Source organism: Schistocerca piceifrons, chromosome 8, assembly GCF_021461385.2.
Source record: "Schistocerca piceifrons isolate TAMUIC-IGC-003096 chromosome 8, iqSchPice1.1, whole genome shotgun sequence".
Lineage (NCBI taxonomy): Eukaryota > Metazoa > Arthropoda > Insecta > Orthoptera > Acrididae > Schistocerca > Schistocerca piceifrons.
The window spans coordinates 125,815,332-125,841,512 of NC_060145.1; the positions used below are offsets into that span (position 1 = coordinate 125,815,332).

The 26,181-nt window shown below is 42.8% G+C and overlaps 1 protein-coding gene across 1 annotated transcript in view; it reads right to left on the reverse strand.

Annotated features, from left to right (window-relative positions):
* Positions 1 to 4,932: 4,932 nt before the first annotated feature.
* The window catches only part of LOC124712118 (transcription factor Adf-1-like), a 102,560-nt gene continuing 81,311 nt past the window's right edge, over positions 4,933 to 26,181 (reverse strand). Inside the window, exon 4 of the mRNA XM_047242416.1 lies at positions 4,933 to 5,074. Coding sequence (XP_047098372.1) covers positions 4,933 to 5,074 — 142 coding nt within the window. The remainder of the gene's footprint in view (positions 5,075 to 26,181) is intronic.

Here is a 26,181-nt window from a genome sequence, read left to right on the forward strand (position 1 = left end):
GCCCTCTGTGACTGTCGGGACCTTGCCGGAGAATCGGCCACTGGCCCAACAGGCGAGGCATCCTGTGGTGGCTCGGAAACGATGTCATCACCACTAGGAAGCACCCCGTACCTGTTGGAAAGGGGTAAGGCAGCTGCCACGCGGCCAGATCCCACCTTCGCCTTTCGGCCAGGCACGCGCGAGCCCACCACTGTCCGCCATTCACCCTGGAGTGATGGCTGACCGGTAAGATGCTCACTGCCGGAAGACGCAGCGACATCAGGGGTTCCATGTGATTCCAAGGCCACCGAAGTAGGCATAGGTCTTACCACAGTTGCCCCAACGCCACTACGAGCCGACGCCTGCGCCTCGAGCTCGATGAGCCTAACAGACAAAGCCTCCACCTGCACCGAAGAGTGGCCAATTCTCCTTGCGTCCGCTCACAACAACCACAGTCCCTACACATGACTATGTTTACCCTACTCTATACGGTGACAAATTCCCAAGATAATCTTCTGATGAGCTACTCTGATAATCAAGAAACACTCACTGAAATACGAGACGCGAAAACTACGCTAGGTTTTCCCAGAAAAACTATTTAAAAGCTAAGCGCAGCAAATAAGTACAAAAACGCTTTATACAGACAGTACTCGCTGCTGCTGGTGCTCTCGCTCTGGCTGTCACAAGACAACTGCTGATTCAAGTGACTAGTGGCTAACGGCCGCGAAACAAACAAAAGACGGTTTTAGGGCGCTTTCTGTTCTAAACGATCAAGAAAACACTAAGAAATCTAACACGAAAACTACGTAAAGTTTTATCAAGAACTGTTAGTTACTATGCAGAGCAGATAAACACAAATAGAATCCCTTCCTTAGTGGAAGGTCGTAAACAAAATGCAAAATAAACGCTTTATACAAACAGTACTCGCTGCTGCTGGTGCTCTCGCTCTGGCTGTCACAAGAAGATCTGTGTGGGTTAGCCTTATGCTGCTGTGTAAGGCGGGTGACCATGTGTGGGACTTAGTCGCTGAGCGAGGCAGCCGGGCAACACGGGCCCTAGATTTACTAGGCCCGTGTTGCTGGAAAATCAAACTGTCGGTTGCGCAATCGGGACTGATAAGGCGCGCTGGCGCTGTGCGCGCCTGGTGGGGGACAGGAAGTACATCCTGTTCTGAGGCAGCAGCATGCTCAGTCGACTCGAGGCAGCCGCACGAAGCACACAGCCATGCCGTACCGTCGTAGAAGATACAGGAGGAGCAGACTACCAGTGTACAAGACAGTGGACACTTTCAGTTTTGTTCCTAATAATGTTTCTCAAGAAGAGCTACTCACTGGTCCAATCACATTTGTTGGATGCAAGATTAATTTTTCATGTACTACTACTGAACTTGTTCCTGGTAATTCATGGTTAACACTTGCTGTATTAGCTGAATTAGTGTTTTTATTTTTTTTAAAAAAAAAATTCATAGGATAGATAAGGATGGTTCTCTTTATTAAGAATGATAGTATACAGTAATATCACCTTGTACTTTAATATAATTTGATAAAGTACCATCAATCTTGGCCCAAACATTCACTCTTTCATTAGCATATCTTATTTCATGGCTGTGTGGGTTAGCCTTATGCTGCTGTGTAAGGCGGGTGACCTTGAGTGGGACTTAGTCGCTGAGCGAGGCAGCCGGGCAACACGGGCCCTAGATTTACTAGGCCCATGTTGCTGGAAAATCAAACTGTCGGTTGCGCAATTACTGCAGAAGAGCTCAGCGCATGACTTCATAGCATGGCAGCTAAGGACGGAGTTAAACCACTGAGTCACAGATAATAAATGTACATATTTGTGCTACACTGTAATACACACAGAGCAGGATAAACATCTAATATTTTCGTAAAAACCATCAAGAAAGCCATTACTATTCATCAAATTTGAGAATGCTGTCAGGTCTTAAATTTAAAAAAAAAATAGAATTACCGTCCAAAGAGGTCTCGAATGCTCGACAGTACCAACCGGCGGCCGTGTCATCTTCGCCCTTAAGCGTCACCTGATACTAGTATGGAGGAACGCGCTGTCAGGACACCGCTCTCGCGGCCGTTGTCAGTTCTCGTGACCGGTCCAAGTACTTTTCAATCAAGTAGCTCCTCAACCGGCCTCACAAAGGCTGAGTGCACCCCGCTTGCCAACAGCGCTTGACAGACTGCATGGTGACCCATCCAAGTGCTAACCAAGTCCCACAGAGCTTAATTTCGGTAATCCGACAGGAACCGGTGCGGCAAGGCCGTGGGCCGTCATGTCCTCAATAGGTAACGGATGTGATGACGCGCATCTATCGTGGAGCAGCGGCAGCCGAATATCTGCCTGCTGCACAGTTCGAACGCCCGCAGCTCCACTCTAGGCGCAGCAAGACAAAGAAGTCAGCGAGTAGACCAGCAGAGGGCGAAGCCGGTGGCGGCCAAAAAGTATCAACCGTCGCGCGCCGATCGAGACTATGTTCTGCTTACGCGATCCAGCCAAGCACCCTATCAGAGGATATAAGCTCGCGCCGGGGCAGCGAAAGCAGTGACGTCGTAAAATGGTTCAAATAGCTCTGAGCGCTATGGGACTTAACTTCTTACGTTATCAGTCCCATAGAACTTAGAACTACTTAAACCTCACTAACCTAAGGACATCACACACATCCATGCCCGAGGCAGGATTCCAACCTGTGACTGTAGCGGTAGTGCGGTTCCAGACTGGTAGCGCCTAGAATCGCTCGGCCACCCTGGCCGGCAGTGACATTGTAACACCATAGCTCTAATGCTCTACTGATTTAGTTTACCTTTTTGTTTTATTTAATGTTATATCGTTGAGTTTCTGTAAATGTTGTTGGATTGAATCGATACCACGAGAGTGGTGATGTCATGGCTTGATTCTATGCAATGTAGTGTATCTATCATTTAAATTCTTTGTTTCATTTGAAGGGAACAAAACTTAATGCATATAATTGTAATTTTGTTTAAATAATGTTGTGTAGAATTACCAATATGTGCAAATAATATATTTTGTTTAAAGTGATTATTTGCTGTTACGTAAAATGCTGACCTTCACTTAGGGTTCTTAGTTATTTTGTAAGTAAAAGGTGGTGTGATTCCCCTCGGGAACGGAACTGTGTAGCGCGCGCAAAATGTGGTGGGCATGGATAGAAAGATGGAACCAAGAGTCAGTCGGGGACGAGCTACCAAACTGTCAGCTGCTCATGTAAAAGTTGTGTCTTGTGCTGATGCAGAGAGAGGCTTTCCGTGCCACTTTCCAATGCCTCGGATGGATGGATAAAGAGCTGGAACTATTCTGGAATTGGTACCTATCATCGCCATCAAGAAATGACAGGGTCCAGCATTTCCGCCTGCAAATCCACCCACCGACATGCACTCGCCACCACGTTGCGCAATCACTGAAAAAAGGAACCAAGGAATTGTAAATATGTAAAGTGAAGGATCAGCTCATTGGATATTTTAGTGTGCACAAATATATGGTAACTTATACTCGAACTCTTATACCTACCTTGATTTTTTATCCCTAGTCACACAACCACTTAGGGTCCTTCTCATGTCAAAAATGCTTACCGAGTGTGCATATTATGAAAATAGGGAAGTCCAGTGTTTACTAATTAATGGAATTTGGAAATAGTAAGAAGAAACTAAGTTAAAGTTAATGTAGCAGAACTGAGTAATATAGTAAATGATGCTTGCTGAAAATAATTTTTCTATTAAAACTATTTATTAATATTTTGTTGCCAACTTCTAAAGTAAATGTTCTCAAAACTGTGGCTTATAGAGTTTTGCAAATTAAATGATCACAGTGCAGCCTGTTGAAAATCATCCAAAGGTGAGCTATTGTCTTATAACCACGTCAAGTTGTGTTCTACTGAAGTAAAAATTGAGAACTATTACTGTTGAAAGTGACATGTTCATGCTTGATAAGGGCTTGTTTTTCTAGTGCATTGAAAGTGTGTTTAGTTTGCTCAGCTACAGTGGTCAAGATTAAGGGCCCCCTTCCATTGAAACTAGTTCAAATGCACAAAGTTTCTTAATTATAGCAAGTTTCAATTACTCTTGATATTCAAGTGAAATTTTGTACAATATTGGGTTCCTCTTGTGTATTAAAAGTGCATATTAATGGTGTAACAGGATCAACAGTTTGTCTATTGTGCTCATGCTAGATAACGATTAATAGAAAGACCACTATCTATGAAAACAATAGTTTCTTTATTTAAAAGGCAGTGAGAAATAATCTGTTAGTGAATCCCAAATAATTTTCATTCTAAGTAGACAAGTGTTTAGTAGTGAGAGACTTAATCTATTCACAATAACTAATTTTACTGTGAACCATATCCATATTTCATGTCAGATAGGAATATATTTGAAAAATAATATTGAACCTATGTCCAAGTTACGATTCTACAGTGAGTATTAATAGTAACATTATTGAGACCCTTCAGTTTGACTAAGTCCTCAAGGTAATAGTGTGTTTCGTTATCTGTTGTCCTTATACAAATAGTCTTCTTTTCCTATAACTGTTAGCACTTTCATTAATGTCAACATATGCTTGTGACAGAGCTGATTGCGCTCTCATATGATAAAGTATAGGCTGTGTCTGTCCATTAAAGGTACTCACATCTATTTTCTTGAACAAGAATATTACTCATTCTTATGCCTAATTAGGCTGCTGACCATTTTCTTTATTATCATTTGGACGCTGTTGATAAGTAAATTATTGTTTGTTACTGTTTGAATATTTACATAATTTTTTTCACTTCCGATAAGCCACCTCCGTTAGGTATAACACGGTCAACATAACAAAACTCCTTTCAGAGGGTAGCACTGCTGTTGCTTTATACCATAATTGCTTTATCAAGATAGTTTTATTTCACAACCTGCCTTCAACTTTGAGGTTATGGCGTAGCAGTAGCAGACGGTAGTGTTATAACGTCGCCAGCTTGGAACTGGTGAGCTCCACCAGAGCCGCCACCGCTGCCGCCGTCCAGTCCGCCGTCAACCGCTGCTCTACAATCAAGACGCCGCCGTCCCCGGGGGCCGGACTCTGCCGGCTTGGCACGTCTGGACTTCACCAACATTTCGGTGATAGTAGCTGGGAACACCAACTTTTTCATCACTTTTGCTGGGAACGGACTTAGCGTTCACGAATAGTGCGCTCTACAGTGGCTTGACGGAACTTTAACTTCTGATTTTTTTTCTATTAGTAATACCGTCCAGTAACGGACTTGATTGTTTGTTTTCCAAAATATTCCATCTGAACAGGCCTCGGATGGCCTGACGGTATTCACTGACCGCTGTGTCAGTCTTAAGGCCGGTTCCCACTAGGGCTGCCGCGCGTCAAAACCGCGCGTCAGCGGCGTGGTTGCCATGGAAACGGCGTCAGTGGCAGGGCGCGGCGGGCTCTGCGTCGCGGTTTGACCATGTCGAATCGCTTCCGCTGCCGCGTGCCGCGCTCCAGGTGCGCGCCGCCAATCACAGAACGCGCTGAGCGTGACGTCAGGTACGGAATACCGGGCCACACGAACTTTCGCCGAACCGCTGACGCGGACGCGGCGGCAGCTATGAAATACTTATCATCCGATTCCGAGGAAACTATTCGTCAGAAAAATTTGATTCTTGGGCATGTTACAGCCCGATATCTTCTCTCGATAAAGGACTGAATTGCTTTTCGTTATTCGTCGTGGTTACTTGCTGTATCGCATTTACGTAAACCTTTACACGAAATTTTAATGAGTGTGCAGAGGTATAAACGCATTGCGTGGGCTTTGCGTACAGTTCATTTTAGGTAATACATTATTGCGTATGAAATTTAGTCAACATATCCAAATTGTTTTTAAAGCTGAGAGCAGAACGATAGCTATCACCGTTCTCGAGATATTGCATGATATGTCGGCGGACGGGCTGTGCGGTGACCGCGTGCGGGTCGCTCGCGACGCGACCGATACTTCGTCCTGCTCATCGTAAACCATGTGGTTGTATCAACCGCAAATTTCGTAAACGGTTCAAGAAATCGAAATGTTTTTTTTTTTTTGTTTTTTTTTTATTTTTGCAAACGAACTTGTGAAAAGTCATTTATTTCGTCGCATGATAAATATCCTAAATCTGTTTATCTACCGAGATATGAAAGTAACTACAGTTTTTCAGAAGGGATAGCCGATTTTTTTTAAATGGCATTAATAGCATGTCGAATGAGAAGTTAAACCGAAACTAATTTGCTGGTATGTCATAAGATGTAATTTACTAAATATGTAGAGCTATTGATTATTTCCTTTCTTTTTTCTTTATCCAGTGTACTTTACTGATTCAAGACGCGTTTCGCCTTTTACTTTAAGGGATCTTCGGTGGAATCTAGAATGACTCAGTTTTGTTTTGATCTGTGATACTTGCAGATTATAAAACAGTTCACATCTTTTTTTACGTGAATGACTGATTACTTACAGTGAATTGAGTTTTTGGCGGGCATATACGTTTCCCCTCACCTGGTCACATGCTGGAGGTTGAACTAAAACTTAGATTATGGAACATAAGCACATTTTCATGTTCGCTCTTTTTTCTTCTGTCACTAGCAGTAGACGTTTTACCGAAAACTCTGATTTAAAGTCGTAACTACAGTGTGTTCACCTCATGTCCCTTCCTGTCTGGTTTGTTTATGTACATGTTGCCAACCTGCAGAATTATATGCTGAAAACTAATGTTTGTTTATTTTTGTTCTCCTTGTATCTGTATGTGTGTGTGGCTAGCCAGTGATAGTTATAGAAAGTTGAAAGTGAATCCAGTAGTTGTCAGACAGTGGTTGAAAGATTTGTTCAGCTGATTTCAGTTTTGGTTTAAATGTTTTAAGGAGTGCATGGAAGAGTAAATTCACTGCTTACATTAATAGATAAAATAGTAGAATAGTATTTCAACAGATGATTATTATCAGAATACTATCACCCAACCCCTCTGTCCTCACTCTTTGACGCCCCATAATACGTCCTGTCAACTAACTCCTATTGTTGTCAAAGTTGTGCCGTAATTTCCTCTTCCTCCTCTATTTAATTCCATACCTCTTCTTTAGTCACACGATCCTCGTACCTAATGTTCAGCATTCTTATGAATCACCACATTTTGAAAGCGTCCATTGTCTTCTTGACAGAAGTGTTCATCGTCCACGTTTCACTTACATACAAGGCTGCACTCCACACAAATACCTTTGTAAAATAGAGAGGGGGAGGGTTTGTACAAACTAAAATAAGCACAATGTTAGATTCCTGTGAGATGTCTGAACACGCAAGGCAATACTGATCCTACCACTTAGCTAAGTAGACACACTGAAGAACTGCGAAACTGTGTTTAAAGCTTTTGCATGTTTATAGAAAGGTTTTTACAATCTTAATTAAAACATTCTTTGAAACTCTGAAGATGTCATCGATAAAATACAGGGCCACATAATTATCTACAACTTGTGCAGAAACCAAACTGCATTTCTAAGATTTCAATGACTTGAAAGGGAAGCAGTGATTGAGAAGGCAGAAGTAGAGAGGATATAAAATGAAGACTGTGAATAGCAACAAAAGCGTTCTGAAAAAGAAAATTTGTTCACATCGAATATAAATTCTAATGAGTGGGTACTATTTTACAAAGGTATTTGTGTGGAGTGTGGTATTTGTGTGGAGTGCAGCCTTGTATGTAAGTGAAACGTTGGCGATGAACAGTTCTGTCAAGAAGACAGTGGACGCTTTCAAAATGTGGTGATCAATAAGAATGCTGAAGATTGGATATGAGGATCGTGTAACTAAAGAAGAGGAACGGAATTAAATAGAGGAGGAAGAGGAAATTATAGCACAACTTTGACTACAAGGGGGGTAAGTTGACAGGACATATTATGAGACGTCAAAGAATGAGGACAAAGGGGTTGGGTGATAGTATTCTGATAATAATCATCTGTTGAAATGCTATTCTACTATTTCATCTATTAATGTAAGCAGTGAATTTACTCTTCCATGCACTCCTCCACAAAACATTTAAACCAAAACTGAAATTAGCTGAACACCAAATCTTTCAACCACTGTCTGACAACTACTGCATTCAGTTTCAACTTTCTATAACTATCACTGTCTAGCCTCACACACATACAGATATAAGGAGAACAGAAATAAACAAACATTAGTTTTCAGCATATAATTCCTTAGGTTGGCAACATGTACATAAACAAACCAAACAGGAAGGGACATGAGGTGAACACACTGTAGTTACGACTTCAAATCAGTGTTTTCGGTAAAATGTCTACAGCTATTGACAGAAGAAAAAAGAGCGAACACGAAAATGTGGTTCAAATGGCTCTGAGCACTATGCAACTTAACTTCTGAGGTCATCAGTCGCCTAGAACTTCGAACTAATTAAGCCTAAGGACATCACACACATCCATGCCCGAGGCAGGATTCGAACCTGCGACCATAGCGGTCGCTCGGTTCCAGACTGTAGCGCCTAGAACCGCACGGCCACTCCGGCCGGCACGAAAATGTGCTTACGTTCCATAATATACGTTTCAGTTCAACCTCCAGCATGTGACCAGGTGAGGGGAAACGCAGATGTCCGCCAAAAACTCGATTCACTGTAAGTAATCAGTTACTCACGTAAAAAAGATGTGAACAGTTTTATAATCTTCATGTATCACATATCAAAACAAAACTGAATCATTTTAGATTCCACCGAAGATGCCTTAAAGTAAAAGGCGAAAAGCATCTTGAACCAATAAAGTACACTGGATAAAGAAAAAAACGTTTGTTACTTACCAAAGGAAATAATCAATAGCTGTAGATACTTAGCAAATTACATCTAATGACATACCAGCAAATTATTTTCGGTTTAACTTCTCATTCCACATTCTATTAAGTGCCGTTTAAAAAAATTCATCTATCCCTTCTGAAAAACTGTGGTTACTTTCATATCTTGGTAGATAAACAGATTTTGGATATTTATCACGCGACGAAATACATGACTTTTTACAAGTTATCGTTTGCAAAAAAACGCGTTTCGATTTCTTGAACCGTTTACGAAATTTGCGGTAGATACAACCATATGGTTTACGACGAGCAGGACGAAGTATCGGTCGCGTCGCGAGCGACCCGCACGCGGTCACCGCACAGCCCGTCCGCCGATATATCATTCAATATCTCGAGAACGGTGATAGCTATCGTTCTGCTCTCAGCTTTAAAAACAATTTCGATATGTTGACTAAATTTCATACGCAATAAAGTATTACCTAAAATGAACTGTACGCAAAGTCCACGCGCTGCGTTTTTACCTCTGCACACTCATTAAAATTTCGTGTAAAGGTTTACGTAAATGCGATACAGCATGTAACCACGACGAATAACGAAAATAAATTCGGTCCTTTATCGAGAGAAGATATCAGGCTGTAACATGTCCAAGAATCAAATTTTTCTACCGAATAGTTTCCTTGGAATCGGATGATAAGTATTTCATAGCTGCCGCCGCGTCCGCGCCAGCGGTTCGGCGAAAGTTCGTGTGGCCCGGTATTCCGTACCTGACGTCACGCTCAGCGCGTTCTGTGATTGGTGGCGCGCACCTGGAGCGCGGAGGCCGGTTCCCACTAGAGCTGCCGCGCGTCAAAACCGCGCGTCAGCGGCGTGGTTGCCATGGAAACGGCGTCAGCGGCAAGGCGCGGCGGGCTCTGCGTCGCGGTTTGACCATGTCGAACCGCTTCCGCTGCCGCGTGCCGCGCTCCAGGTGCGCGCCGCCAATCACAGAACGCGCTGAGCGTGACGTCAGGTACGGACTCCCAGGCCACACGAACTTTCGCCGAACCGCTGGCGCGGACGCGGCGGCAGCTATGAAATACTTATCATTCGATTCCAAGGAAACTATTCGGTAGAAAAATTTGATTCTTGGGCATGTTACAGCCTGATATCTTCTCTCGATAAAGGACCGAATTTCTTTTCGTTATTCGTCGTGGTTACTTGCTGTATCGCATTTACGTAAACCTTTACACGAAATTTTAATGAGTGTGCAGAGGTAAAAACGCATTGCGTGGACTTTGCGTACAGTTCATTTTAGGTAATACATTATTGCGTATGAAATTTAGTCAACATATCGAAATTGTTTTTAAAGCTGAGAGCAGATCGATAGCTATCACCGTTCCCGAGATATTGTCTGATATGTCGGCGGACGGGCTATGCCGTGACCGCGCGCGGGTTGCTCGGCGACGCGACCGGTACTTCGTCCTGCTCGTCGTAAACCATGTGGTTGTATCAACCGCAAATTTCGTAAACGGTTCAAGAAATCGAAATGTTTTTTTTTTTTTTTTTTTTTTTTTTTTTTTTTTTTTTTTTGCAAACGATAACTTGTGAAAAGTCATGTATTTCGTCGCATGATAAATATCCTAAATCTGTTTATCTACCAAGATATGAAAGTAACTACAGTTTTTCAGAAGGGATAGATGAATTTTTTTAAATGGCATTAATAGCATGTCGAATGAGAAGTTAAACCGAAACTAATTTGCTGGTATGTCATAAGATGTAATTTACTAAATATGTAGAGCTATTGATTATTTCCTTTCTTTTTTCTTTATCCAGTGTACTTTACTGATTCAAGACGCGTTTCACCTTTTACTTTAAGGCATCTTCGGTGGAATCTAGAATGACTCAGTTTTGTTTTGATCTGTGATACTTGAAGATTATAAAACAGTTCACATCTTTGTTTACGTGAATGACTGATAACTTACAGTAAATTGAGTTTTTGGCGGACATATACGTTTCCCCTCACCTGCTCACATGCTGGAGGTTGGACTAAAACTTAGATTATGGAACATAAGCACATTTTCATGTTCGCTCTTTTTTCTTCTGTCACTAGCAGTAGACGTTTTACCGAAAACTCTGATTTAAAGTCGTAACTACAGTGTGTTCACCTCATGTCCCTTCCTGTCTGGTTTGTTTATGTACATGTTGCCAACCTGCAAAATTATATGCTGAAAACTAATGTTTGTTTATTTTTGTTCTCCTTATATCTGTATGTGTGTGTGGCTAGCCAGTGATAGTTATAGAAAGTTGAAAGTGAATCCAGTAGTTGTCAGACAGTGGTTGAAAGATTTGGTGTTCAGCTGATTTCAGTTTTGGTTTAAATGTTTTAAGGAGTGCATGGAAGAGTAAATTCATTGCTTACATTAATAGATAAAATAGTAGAATAGTATTTCAACAGATGATTATTATCAGAATACTATCACCCAACCCCTTTGTCCTCACTCTTTGACGCCCCACAATACGCCCTGTCAGATAACCCCTATTGTCGTCAAAGTTGTACCGTAATTTCCTCTTCCTCCTCTATTTAATTCCGTACCTCTTCTTTAGTCAGACGATCCTCGTATCTAAAGTTCAGCATTCTTATGAATCACCACATTTTGAAAGCGTCCATTGTCTTCTTGACAGAAGTGTTCATCGTCCACGTTTCACTTACATACGAGGCTGCACTCCACACAAATACCTTTGTAAAATAGTATCCAACCATTAGCATTTATATTCGGTGTGAACAAATTTTCTTTTTCAGAACGCTTTTCTTGCTATTGACAGTCTTCAGTCAGGTTTGCGTCTGCACCAGGAAATGCCTTACAATTTAAAATCTGGTTTCGAAAACTGTTCCAAATATATATTATTCTTTCGTGATTCTTAAGCAAGGTGCTGGCGATGATTACATTATGCTCTGTGGGAAATTCTATCAGGTGGCTTCCACTTTCATCCCTTCCACCTAGTCTTTGTGTTCTTACTGTTTTCGTGTACCTGCTACCGTATCACATTTTAAATTTTTGTCTCGCTTAACTATCTGAATAATCTCTTTTGTCGTACATTGTTTCAATGTGTTAGGAGATAGTGAACAATCGTGAACGGTAGTCATGAAATCTGTTTATAGTGAAATGAGAAAACATGAATAATGAAATATGTGAAAGAGTACATTGTACAGAAAATGAAAAATTGGTATGTCTTCACCCAACTTCGTCTTTCCTTCATGTAGGTGTAAGATATAGCAAATCAAATGCACCGCGCGTTTCAGTGGGCCCTGCCCCGTACCTCAGTGGCTGTCCGTCATTGGCTACCGCTAGCGTCTGCCGCTTCCAGATGGGAACGCCAATTCCGCGAGCCGCCGCGTCAAAGCGGAAAACGCTTGCCGCTGCCGTTGCCGCACGACGCGCTGCCGCGTTGACGCGGCGGCTCGCGGAATTGGCGTTCCCATCTGGAAGCGGCAGACGTTAGCGGTAGCCAATGACGGACAGCCACTGAGGTACGGGGCAGGATCCACTGAAACGCGCGGTGCGTTTGATTAACTATATCTTACACCTACATGAAGGAAAGACGAAGTTGGGTGAAGACATACCAATTTTTCATTTTCTGTACAATGTGCTCTTTCACATACTTCATTATTCATGTTTTCTCATTTCACCATAAACAGATTTCATGACTACCGTTCACGATTGTTCACTATCTCCTAACACAGTGAAACAATGTACAACAAGAGAGATTATTCAGATAGTTAAGCGAGACAAAATTTTAAATGTGGTACAATAGCAGGTACACGAAAACAGTAAGAACACAAAGGCTAGGTGGAGGGGATGAAAGTGGAAGCCACCTGATAGAATTTCCCACAGAGCATAATGTAATCATCGCCAGCACCTTGCTTAAGAATCACGAAAGAATAATATATATTTGGAACAGTTTTCGAAACCAGATTTTAAATTGTAAGGCATTTCCTGGTGCAGACGCAAATCTGACTGAAGACTCTCAATAGCAAGAAAAGCGTTCTGAAAAAGAAAATTTGTTCACACCGAATATAAATGCTAATGGTTGGATACTATTTTACAAAGGTATTTGTGTGGAGTGCAGCCTTGTATGTAAGTGAAACGTGGACGACGAACACTTCTGTCAAGAAGACAATGGACGCTTTCAAAACGTGGTGATTCATAAGAATGCTGAACATTAGATACGAGGATCGTGTGACTAAAGAAGAGGTACGGAATTAAATAGAGGAGGAAGAGGAAATTACAGTACAACTTTGAGACAATAGGGGTTAGTTGACAGGGCGTATTGTGGGGCGTCAAAGAGTGAGGACAAAGGGGTTGGGTGATAGTATTCTGATAATAATCATCTGTTGAAATACTATTCTACTATTTTATCCATTAATGTAAGCAGTGAATTTACTCTTCCATGCACTCCTTAAAACATTTAAACCAAAACTGAAATCAGCTGAACACCAAATCTTTCAACCACTGTCTGACAACTACTGGATTCACTTTCAACTTTCTATAACTATCACTGGCTAGCCACACACACATACAGATATAAGGAGAACAAAAATAAACAAACATTAGTTTTCAGCATACAATTCTGCAGGTTGGCAACATGTACATAAACAAACCAGACAGGGAGGGACATGAGGTGAACACACTGTAGTTACGACTTTAAATCAGAGTTTTCGGTAAAACGTCTACTGCTAGTGACAGAAGAAAAAAGAGCGAACATGAAAATGTGCTTATGTTCCATAATCTAAGTTTTAGTTCAACCTCCAGCATGTGAGCAGGTGAGGGGAAACGTATATGTCCGCCAAAAACTCAATTCACTGTAAGTAATCAGTCATTCACGTAAAAAAAGATGTGAACTGTTTTATAATCTCCAAGTATCACAGATCAAAACAAAACTGAGTCATTCTAGATTCCACCGAAGATGCCTTAAAGTAAAAGGCGAAACGCGTCTTGAATCTGTAAAGTACACTGGATAAAGAAAAAAGAAAGAAAATAATCAATAGCTCTACATATTTAGTAAATTACATCTTATGACATACCAGCAAATTAGTTTCGGTTTAACTTCTCATTCGACATGCTATTAATGCCATTTAAAGAAATTCCTCTATCCCTTCTGAAAAACTGTAGTTACTTTCATATCTTGGTAGATAAACAGATTTAGGATATTTATCATGCGACGAAATACATGACTTTTCACAAGTTATCGTTTGCAAAAAAACACGTTTCGATTTCTTGAACCGTTTACGAAATTTGCGGTTGATACAACCACATAGTTTACGACGAGCAGGACGAAGTACCGGTCGCGTCGCCGAGCAACCCGCGCGGGGTCACGGCATAGCCCGTCCGCCGACATATCAGTCAATATCTCGAGAACGGTGATAGCTATCGATCTGCTCTCAGCTTTAAAAACAATTTCGATATGTTGACTAAATTTCATACGCAATAATGTATTACCTAAAATGAACTGTACGCAAAGTCCACGCAATGCGTTTTTACCTCTGCACACTCATTAAAATTTCGTGTAAAGGTTTACGTAAATGCGATACAGCAAGTAACCACGACGAATAACGAAAAGAAATTCGGTCCTTTATCGAGAGAAGATATCAGGCTGTAACATGCCCAAGAATCAAATTTTTCTACCGAATAGTTTCCTTGGAATCGAATGATAAGTATTTCATAGCTGCCGCCGCGTCCGCGCCAGCGGTTTGGCGAAAGTTCGTGTGGCCCGGGAGTCCGTACCTGACGTCACGCTCAGCTCGTTCTGTGATTGGCGGCGCGCACCTGGAGCGCGGCACGCGGCAGCGGAAGCGGTTCGACATGGTCAAACCGCGACGCAGAGCCCGCCGCGCCTTGCCGCTGACGCCATTTCCATGGCAACCACGCCGCTGACGCGCCGTTTTGACGCGTGGCAGCCCTAGTGGGAACCGGCCTTTAGTCAGTAGGCGTCACTGGAAGCGGATATGAAGGAACGTGTGGTCAGCAAACTACTCTCCCGGCCGTTGCCCGTTTTCTTGACCGGAGCTCTACTTGTCATCCAAGTAACTCCTCAATTGACCCTGCATGGGCTGAGTGCACCTCACTTGGCGCCAGTGCTTGGTAGACATGGACAGTCCCCCACCCAAATGCTAACCGAGCCCTGCAGCACTTAACATCGGTGATCCGACAGGAATCGATGTTAGCATTGCGGGAAGACTGTTCGCATTTGTTTCGTAGATCTGTGTTGTTTGCTATAGTATTCAAGAATAACTTTTCTTGCCACTGTAAATTTTCTGAAGAATTATTTAATTTCTGTGGTGTCAACTGATTAGTTTTGGAAGACTCTTCATGAAGCATTTTTTTGTGCTGTCGTTAATATTTAGCTCAACGTTCAGAACTGTGCTCATTCAGCTTAATGGTGTCAATAAACATCTCTCTAGTTTAGATTCCGTGTATGAATTACGTCGGACTTAATAGGATGGAAACAAAACAAATGAGGACCTTCGTACGCAGAGGTTCTGAAGTACAGATATTTTCGCAGAAGCAAACTAAATCTGCTTGATGGGCCACGTAATATCTATGCGAAACGTGCCCCTTTAGTTTTACATAGTTGCAGAATGTTTCACAACTTACGTAGAAAGTTAATAATTTCGCTGATTTCGAAATGCGAACATCTGAGACCACAGCCCAACATATGGACTGTACGATACGATTGCTACATCGCAAATGCAGCAGTATTATTTGTCTTAGGCGATAAATTTGCGGTAGATAATGCAACCTGTGTGTGTGAGAGTGGCTCAGTGCAACCAGTTGAAAGGAAGAACACTCGGATATCAGTGGAACAACGTGTGGGAGTACATTCAAAACGTGATCCCACAGTCGCACGTATGACGCACGTCGTTTGAGAGTAGTAAACAGTTTCCTAACCATGGGTAAAAAGTTGTTGTTGTTGTTGTGGTCTTCAGTCCTGAGACTGGTTTGATGCAGCTCTCCATGCTACTCTATCCTGTGCAAGCTTTTTCATCTCCCAGTACCTACTGCTACCTACATCCTTCTGAATCTGCTTAGTGTATTCATCTCTTGGTCTCCCCCTACGATTTTTACCCTCCACGCTGCCCTCCAATACTAAATTGGTGATCCCTTGATGCCTCAGAACATGTCCTACCAACCGATCCCTTCTTCTGGTCAAGTTGTGCCACAAACTTCTCTTCTCCCCAATCCTATTCAATACTTCCTCATTAGTTATGTGATCTACCCATCTAATCTTCAGCATTCTTCTGTAGCACCACATTTCGAAAGCTTCTATTCTCTTCTTGTCCAAACTTTTTATCGTCCATGTTTCACTTCCATACATGGCTACACTCCATACGAATACTTTCAGAAACGACTTCCTGACACTTAAATCAATACTGGATGTTAACAAATTTCTCTTCTTCAGAAACGCTTTCCTTGCCATTGCCAGCCTACATTTTATATCCTCTCTACTTCGACCATCATCAGTTATTTTGCTCCCCAAATAGCAAAACTCCTTTACCACTTTAAGTGCCTCATTTCCTAATCTAATTCCCTCAGCATCACCCGACATAATTAGACTACATTCCATTATCCTTGTTTTGCTTTTGTTGATGTTCATCTTATATCCTCCTTTCAAGACACTGTCCATTCCATTCAACTGCTCTTCCAAGTCCTTTGCTGTCTCTGACAGAATTACAATGTCATCGGCGAACCTCAAAGTTTTTATTTCTTCTCCATGCATTTTAATACCTACTCCGAATTTTTCTTTTGTTTCCTTTACTGCTTGCTCAATATACAGATTGAACAACATCGGGGACAGGCTACAACCCTGTCTTACTCCCTTCCCAACCACGGCTTCCCTTTCATGTCCCTCGACTCTTATAACTGCCATCTGGTTTCTGTACAAATTGTAAATAGCCTTTCGCTCCCTGTATTTTACCCCTGCCACCTTTAGAATTTGAAAGAGAGTATTCCAGTCAACATTGTCAAAAGCTTTCTCTAAGTCTACAAATGCTAGAAACGTAGGTTTGCCTTTCCTTAATCTTTCTTCTAAGATAAGTCGTAAGGTCAGTATTGCCTCACGTGTTCCAGTGTTTCTACGGAATCCAAACTGATCTTCCCCGAGGTTGGCTTCTACTAGTTTTTCCATTCGTCTGTAAAGAATTCGCGTTAGTATTTTGCAGCTGTGACCTATTAAGCTGATAGTTCGGTAATTTTCACATCTGTCAACACCTGCTTTCTTTGGGATTGGAATTATTATATTCTTCTTGAAGTCTGAGGGTATTTCGCCTGTTTCATACATCTTGCTCACCAGATGGTAGAGTTTTGTCAGGACTGGCTCTCCCACGGCCGTCAGTAGTTCCAATGGAATATTGTCTACTCCGGGGGCCTTGTTTCGACTCAGGTCTTTCAGTTCTCTGTCAAACTCTTCACGCAGTATCGTATCTCCCATTTCATCTTCATCTACATCCTCTTCCATTTCCATAATATTGTCCTCAAGTACATCGCCCTTGTATAGACCCTCTATATACTCCTTCCACCTTTCTGCTTTCCCTTCTTTGCTTAGAGCTGGGTTTCCATCTGAGCTCTTGATATTCATACAAGTGGTTCTCTTATGTCCAAAGGTCTCTTTAATTTTCCTGTAGGCGGTATCTATCTTACCCCTAGTGAGATAGGCCTCTACATCCTTACATTTGTCCTCTAGCCATCCCTGCTTAGCCATTTTGCACTTCCTGTCGATCTCATTTTTGAGATGTTTGTATTCCTTTTCGCCTGTTTCACTTACTGCATTTTTATATTTTCTCCTTTCATCAATTAAATTCAATATTTCTTCTGTTACCCAAGGATTTCTACTAGCCCTCGTCTTTTTACCTACTTGATCCTCTGCTGCCTTCACTACTTCATCCCTCAAAGCTACCCATTCTTCTTCTACTGTATTTATATCCCCCATTCCTGTCAATTGCTCCCTTATGCTCTCCCTGAATCTCTGTACAACCTCTGGTTCTTTTAGTTTATCCAGGTCCCATCTCCTTAAATTCCCACCTTTTTGCAGTTTCTTCAGTTTTAATCTACAGGTCATAACCAATAGATTGTGGTCAGAGTCCACATCTGCCCATGGAAATGTCTTACAATTTAAAACCTGGTTCCTAAATCTCTCTCTTACCATTAGATAATCTATCTGATACCTTTTAGTATGAAAAATAAAATTAAGAGCGGGCCCGGCATGCCGGCGTTGTCAGCTAATTGACTGTACCACAAATATGTGATTACAGGGACCGAACCGAAATATGGGTTCGGGTAGCAAAGAAACTGGTCCTAATAACCAGACCCAAAAAGTCACCATTCGCTTTGAAATACTTATTACGATTCCACTGGTCCTGATCCCCAACCCATCAAGAGAAACAGCTTCATGTGGATTCTGGGCACTTACATATATATTACACATAGCACAACACATATCCATCGCGAGCAGACTCTGTGTAAAAGTTACGAAATTTCGATCTTCAGCCTTCTCCTCCGAGTGTAAAAATATTTTGCTGACGCCCATTTACATAGGGAGAAATGATCAGCGTAATAAAATAAGAGAAAGCAGAGGACCAACGGAAAGACTTAAGTGTTAATTTTTCCCGTGGGCTATTCGAGAGTGGAACGTTCGAGAGATGATGGTGGTTCGATGAACCCTCTGCCAGAGTGAATTGCAGAGTAGTCATGTGGATGAAGACGTAGATAAAATGCACGTTATCAATTAACAGGCTTCGCAAATGGAAGAAACATATGCAGAAATTTCTAATACCGTGCAAATGAAACTTCCCTTCAGTTATATAACACAGGTTTCACTGGGAAAGGAGATTTTGTTTTCTGTTAGTATTATTTGGTGTTTTGATTCCCATAATAGCTCGAAGAACGGCTCAACTTTTGTTTTCCAAAAAGTATTTGTTCTCTTATTCCTTTTCTTTTTATCGCCAGGAAGTTGTTTCAAGAACGAAGAATTCATTTAGTTACTTTCTACTTTTTAACAAACGGAGGAAATTGTTTTGCTTTCAATGAAGCACTTCAATAACATTTCGCCTTCACATAAAGAGATATTACTGGCGGAGAAGCCAGATCGGAGAGAGCACGAATGGTGGCGAAAGGCAAGGCTGTAAGGCAGCGAAGGAGGTATTAACCATATGAAACGAAACATGAGTAAGTCACAGACTTCAAATGGAAAGGACTGGGGTTCATTTATCGGTGGGACTGCGTATGCGCTCTTATATCTCTTCTCATGTTCTCTGCACGTGATATGTAATGATGACAACAGAACTGTCACACAGTCGTCCGTAGTCACCAGTTTTTTCAATTTATCCAACTACGTTTCACAAGAACAGCGTTGTATTCGTCCAAATACTCCCATTTGATATCCCTTACCTGTTTCACCTTCATAATGGGCTATTTCGATACATTCTAGGAGTGCTTCTCTGAATTTTTATTACTTTTGTTATCATGCCTAGTTGATTCGGGCTCCAAACACTGGAACAATGTAGTTGGCGGCCCCTAGGCTTGTCATTTCCTTTATACACTCCTGGAAATTGAAATAAGAACACCATGAATTCATTGTCTCAGGAAGGGGAAACTTTATTGACACATTCCTGGGGTCAGATACATCACATGATCGCACTGACAGAACCACAGGCACATAGACACAGGCAACAGAGCATGCACAATGTCGGCACTAGTACAGTGTATATCCACCTTTCGCAGCAATGCAGGCTGCTGTTCTCCCATGGAGACGATCGTAGAGATGCTGGATGTAGTCCTGTGGAACGGCTTGCCATGCCATTTCCACCTGGCGCCTCAGTTGGACCAGCGTTCGTGCTGGACGTGCAGACCGCGTGAGACGCCGCTTCATCCAGTCCCAAACATGCTCAATGGGGGACAGATCCGGAGATCTTGCTGGCCAGGGTAGTTGACTTACACCTTCTAGAGCACGTTGGGTGGCACGGGATACATGCGGACGTGCATTGTCCTGTTGGAACAGCAAGTTCCCTTGCCGGTCTAGGAATGGTAGAACGATGGGTTCGATGACGGTTTGGATGTACCGTGCACTATTCAGTGTCCCCTCGACGATCACCAGTGGTGTACGGCCAGTGTAGGAGATCGCTCCCCACACCATGATGCCGGGTGTTGGCCCTGTGTGCCTCGGTCGTATGCAGTCCTGATTGTGGCGCTCACCTGCACGGCGCCAAACACGCATACGACCATCATTGGCACCAAGGCAGAAGCGACTCTCATCGCTGAAGACGACACGTCTCCATTCGTCCCTCCATTCACGCCTGTCGAGACACCACTGGAGGCGGGCTGCATGATGTTGGGGCGTGAGCGGAAGACGGCCTAACGGTGTGCGGGACCGTAGCCCAGCTTCATGGAGACGGTTGCGAATGGTCCTCGCCGATACCCCAGGAGCAACAGTGTCCCTAATTTGCTGGGAAGTGGTGGTGCGGTCCCCTACGGCACTGCGTAGGATCCTACGGTCTTGGCGTGCATCCGTGCGTCGCTGCGGTCTGGTCCCAGGTCGACGGGCACGTGCACCTTCCGCCGACCACTGGCGACAACATCGATGTACTGTGGAGACCTCACGCCCCACGTGTTGAGCAATTCGGCGGTACGTCCACCCGGCCTCCCGCATGCCCACTATACGCCCTCGCTCAAAGTCCGTCAACTGCACATACGGTTCACGTCCACGCTGTCGCGGCATGCTACCAGTGTTAAAGACTGCGATGGAGCTCCGTATGCCACGGCAAACTGGCTGACACTGACGGCGGCGGTGCGCAAATGCTGCGCAGCTAGCGCCATTCGACGGCCAACACCGCGGTTCCTGGTGTGTCCACTGTGCCGTGCGTGTGATCATTGCTTGTACAGCCCTCTCGCAGTGTCCGGAGCAAGTATGGTGGGTCTGACACACCGGTGTCAATGTGTTCTTTTTTCCATTTCCAGGAGTGTAGATGCACTGCACTGTCCTGGAACTTGAAGACTTTGCGCTACTCTATACTTCCACCTGTGAGTTCCCGACTGACTCCGACCACTCTTTATAATGCCCTGAAAGAGAACTCCTTTTATATGAAATCTGGCCCAAGTACGAATAAATTGTAATCTGAGTAACTTAGTTTCAATTGTCGTCGTCGTAAGAATTCTCTCATAGCTCAACAGAGTAATTAAAGGGGCTTTCAAGACGAATTAGACCAAGACAAAGCTGAAAACATAACCCTCACACAAGATCTCAGATAAAATGTTCAAATGTGTGCGAAATCTTATGGGACTTAACTGCTATGGTCGTTAATCCCTAAGCTTACACACTACTTAACCTCAATTATCCTAAGGACAAACACACACAGCCATGCCCGAGGGAGGACTCGAAGCTCCGCTGGGACCAGCCGCGATCTCAGATAGCTACAGACTATACGAGCGGGTGTTTGAATTATATATGAACACATTTCACAACATTGTGTACTATGTACAGTTGAGTAACATTGAGACAATACTTTGTCGACCATAACATTCAAGAAATTGACTGCCTTGCCCATAGTCCATAGCTGGATCCAATGGAACACCTTAGAACGTCGACTTCGCTCCGGACTTGGTTGCTTGGCTTCGGCTCTTGAGGGAAATGGCCTACCATTCCTCCATAGACACTGCAGACATCTGTTTGAAAGCGTCCACAGCGGAGTTCAAGCCGTCATGAAGCCAAAGCTTTGACATATTAATGTCCACTAATAGGTGTCCACATACTTTTGACCAGTGCAGGATTTGTTCTAGATTACTCCAACAGACGGAAATTAATATATTGGCTTGCAATTCTATGATCTGAGAAATTTTTAGTGTAATGGAACCGCTTGCTGTGCATGTGGTTGTCGATAGATTGAGCTGGGGACTAGACTATGTCTGTATTCAGAGTAAAAGGTAACAGAATTCCGAGAAGTTAGTCATTTTAGAAACTGATGGACCGGCCGCTTGCTCTGCCAGGGAGCCCTCATCAGGGACCGGCCACCATGTGGCTACAAAGTCACACGCTCAAGCCAGGTTCACATAAGCTTTGTGGCGCTACAGCTTGCGGCTTTCTGTGGTGGCATCGTGAGCCACTGTTCACACGGGACGCCAGAAACTCTACGTATATGGACAGCTTTAAGTAGACGTCAATTCGAATCATACGGGCGGGTATGAATGTGATAGTGCAGGTTATGGCATTATAGCTTGTAAGGTGGTCACGTCATTTTGATTTTTGTATGTCATCGATGTGCATATCAGAGAGAGAGAGAGCAAGTTTCGTTACTGTTAAATAGTCTTTGGTCTTGTCGTGACACAGTCTTTGCCTCTGCACAGTCGACACATTCTTAGTCGAAGCGTGGTAAGTGAGGGACGTATTTAGTAGTTCTGTATGGACTTTTGACTTTATCTGTTAGATGAAGAAAGATGATTCTAAAGGACAGCAAGAATGAAGAAGATGTATACATTAGAGAGCGAAGAGGATATAAATTTTTAATAATGTTGTCAGTGTGTGGGTGTTATGTTGACGAGTTGCGGAACAGATTGATCTGAGAAGTACTCTTTGGTTCCTGCACCCCACACTACTACAGAAGTCAGACAGACGCTCCTAACGTGCCAAAAAGAAATGCCTGAAAAACTTTCAGCAATAAATGTCTTTTGGAGTCGTCCGCTGTAAGGAAAAGACACAAAAATATTCTACTTTCTTACGTAACTAGTGAGATACTTGGGTACTGGCATATTGCTAGTTAGTGTAAGAAAAACATTAAACGAACGGAAAACATTATTTATTGCAAAATTTAAGAAAATCAAGTGAAACTTTTATTTATAAACTGGTACACAAATTTCCGGGTTCTTTTCAGAATAGGAGTTTACCTCTTATGGATAGGAATCCTGTTAATGAAATTTATATACAAAGTGTTGGAAAGCTCTTTTATCCCTTTTCTTTAAGAATGTTATTTACTCGGCAGAATGGCTGAGAGCAGCACCTACTCAACTTGAATAATTATCCGACTGAATTTTTCTAAGTACAGTCAAGGCTGTCGTGTGATAAATGTAATGGAGTGACGTGGATGAAGTATGTTATTTCTAATGGAGGAAAGATGGGGATCACCTACACTGTAGTGCACAATACCAGGAGTGGCAACGACTGCTGCCTGCATCGCTTGTTGCTGAAAAATAACAAAACTATCTCTTTCTATCTGGATTGACCTTCGCCAACTACGCCTTGATGAAGTCAAGGACTCCTGTCAAGTCAAGGACTCCTATCTGCCCCTAGTCTAACTATTGGCGTGGTACACTGGTCAGATAACCAGTCCATCGCGATGCCACTCAATGTTCACTCGCAGCCGCTAACTAATACTCTGTCTGTGTTCACACCGCACATTAAGTGTCACAGCCATCACAGTGAACAAATGCTTAATCGCGAGCGACTCAATATAGAGTATCACTCCGATTCACTGGCAACAGAGGTGCTCTCTCAGTGCAGTACTGAGTAGAGACTTTGTTCCTCACTCTCTGCGTACACACACGAGCGCGCTCGCTCCTGTTACGTGTTCCCACTGCAAGATCATCACCGGAACGACTTCCCTCCATGCAAAATGCAAAAGGGTATTTCATCCGCTGTCTTTCCCTCACTCCTCCAGCTCATTGCTTCAGAAATAGTCCACCAATCAGCATTACTCTTACAAATGGGAGAATGGCTAAGCCGACCAGTCCAGAAATATATAGAATCTGCGTTGGGCGTTTACTCTCCACCATTAAGAACTCTGAAACTGTGCACTAGGTCTGTCAAAAAAATGCATATGCTGGGGTTCTCCCAAACAATACAGTGGGCTTTGCTTTTAAGGTGAACACACAGGCCATTATCCCTTTTCTCTGGCAAAAACTGGTTTGGTCCATGGGCGGTCAGCAGGCTGGCACAGCTACATGCTAACTCACCCTTCTACAGACTTTCCTGCAGGATGGTTGCCTCCGCCAAACAAAAACTCCTGTGGCTGTCGTGTCTTCAATGTTTGTGTACGCCAGCTTCGACTTTTTAATCTTGGTGCGCACTTGCGATTTATTTTTTGATTTGCATATCGATTAATTGGAAATATGTAACATTGACTCTACCCTATCGAGTTTGGGCTCGAATGAAACGTCTTGATACGCAGAATACGATGGGGTGGTCGGAATATGTAAGAAATGAAGGTCAGGAGACCACACAACTTTACAATTTTACAGGGTTTCACACTCGAACCTCCCTGATTTCAAAGATCCAGGGAAAAAAAAAACACAGTAGATGCGACAATGAAAAATGCACCACATTTAGAACATCTCAAATAATTTATTTATTTATCATCAATACACCTCTACATGTGAACCTTTTGTAGCACGAAGAATATCAACTCTATATTCAATTACTTGCCAAGTTCTTTGTAACATTTCCGCTGTTATTGTTACAATCGCATTAGTGATACGATGTCAAAACATAGGAATATTGTCCACTTTGGTCGCATACACATGGTCCTTCACGAATCCCCAAATGAAGAAATCAAGCGGCATAATGTCAAGTGAATGTGGTGGCCAGGCAACAGGTCCTCCGGATCTGATCCAACGATCGGGAAATTTCCTATCCAGGAACTTGTGAACAGCCATTGACCAATGCGGTGGAGCTCCATCTTGTAGAAAAATGATGTTGGATTGCAAGTCTTGTATCTGAGGGCATACAAACTGCTCCAACATGTCCAGATGCACTGACCCATTCACTGTTTGTCCCACAAAGAAGAACGGTCCAACAATCCTGTCGTGCATTAGCCAGCACCAGATGTGTAATTTAGGGCTATCACAAACATGTTCAATGACAATGTGCGGATTTTGCGAACCCAAAATCTGTACATATGCCTGTTAATCCTTACTGATAGATGAAAGGTTGCCTCATCTGAGAATAAACATCTTTCCAGGAAGCCGGCATCCATATCAATATGCTGCAGCATATCTGCAGCAAATTGTTGTCGAGTGGTTTGTCATTCGGCATCAGATGTTGCAGACTTTGCGCTTTGTAAGCACACATACGAAGTCACTGGTGAACTACACGATGCAATGTTGATCGAGGTACTTCAAGGTGCCTTGATGCTTGACGAATTGACTTACATGGGCTTCTGTGAAACGCTTGTCTGATGTCCTCTACTCTCTCTTCTGAAACTCCGTAACGTACACTGCCAGAATGTTTCAGAACAGTTCCTGTGACCAGAAACTTCCTATACCATTGCTAAATTCTTTTCACATCAGGTGGATCACATTCATACACACGACGATAATTTCTTTGCACAGTAATGCGTGATTTTGTTTCTGCAAATCACACTCGCTGCTGTGGAATCGCCATTTTCACTTCGTGCGACCATGCTGCACTCTGGCGACGATACTTGGCACTTCTGACCGGGGAACATAAATTCTTTGAGATGCTCTACACTGTGGTGCATTTTTCACTGTCGTATCTACTGTGGGTTTTCTCTCCAGGGTCCTTGAAATCAGGGAGGTTTGAGTGGGACAACCTGTATTATTTTTTGAAGAGAAGAAGCTTGATGTAAGACTGCTGCACTGCACAGCTAGGAATGACTATTGTCAGCTAATTAACTTGCTCAGAGCTGAGAGAAAGACCACCCCACTTCCCTGAATCATGTGTTAACAAATTAACTGAGTAAACTGTTTGGTTTTTAAAGAAACTCTCTGTTAACATTATACCCTCTTTAAATCATTGTTCACTTTGTTAAGCATAGAACCTTTCAGGCGTATGTTATGTGTGAAGATCACGCGAAGTTGTACTCTATCTTTTTGAATATATATTTCTTGTAAAGTCGTTGTCTTGGAATATCATCAAATGGTTCAAATGGCTCTGAGCACTATGGGACTTAACATCTGAGGTGATCAGTCCCCTGGAACTTAGAACTACTTAAACCTAACTAACCTAAGGACATCACACACATCCATGCCCGAGGCAAGAGTCGAACCTGCGACCGTAGCGGTCGCGCGGTTGCAGACTGAAGCGCCTAGAACCGCTCGGCCACACCAGCCGGCGGAATATCATCTCACAGGAATAGTTACTCTTCCCACACCACTGTTTTATCATTACGCATTACGACACACAACAGTTTGAATATGTATTTAGGAATAGCCGCTGCCTGCTTGCTGTTTGCTGTTGTGCTTTCGAGAAATCTGAAACAATGTTAAGACGCGAGGTAAGTGGAAATTTTGATTAGGGCGAGATAACTGTTTTATTTCAGTTGCGCGTTTAATATAGACAAGTTGCATTCAGATCAGTTACAGTTCAGTTCAAATTAGGTTCTGTTTGGTCAAAGGTTAGTACAAGAGATTAAGTTGGATAACAGTTCGTGG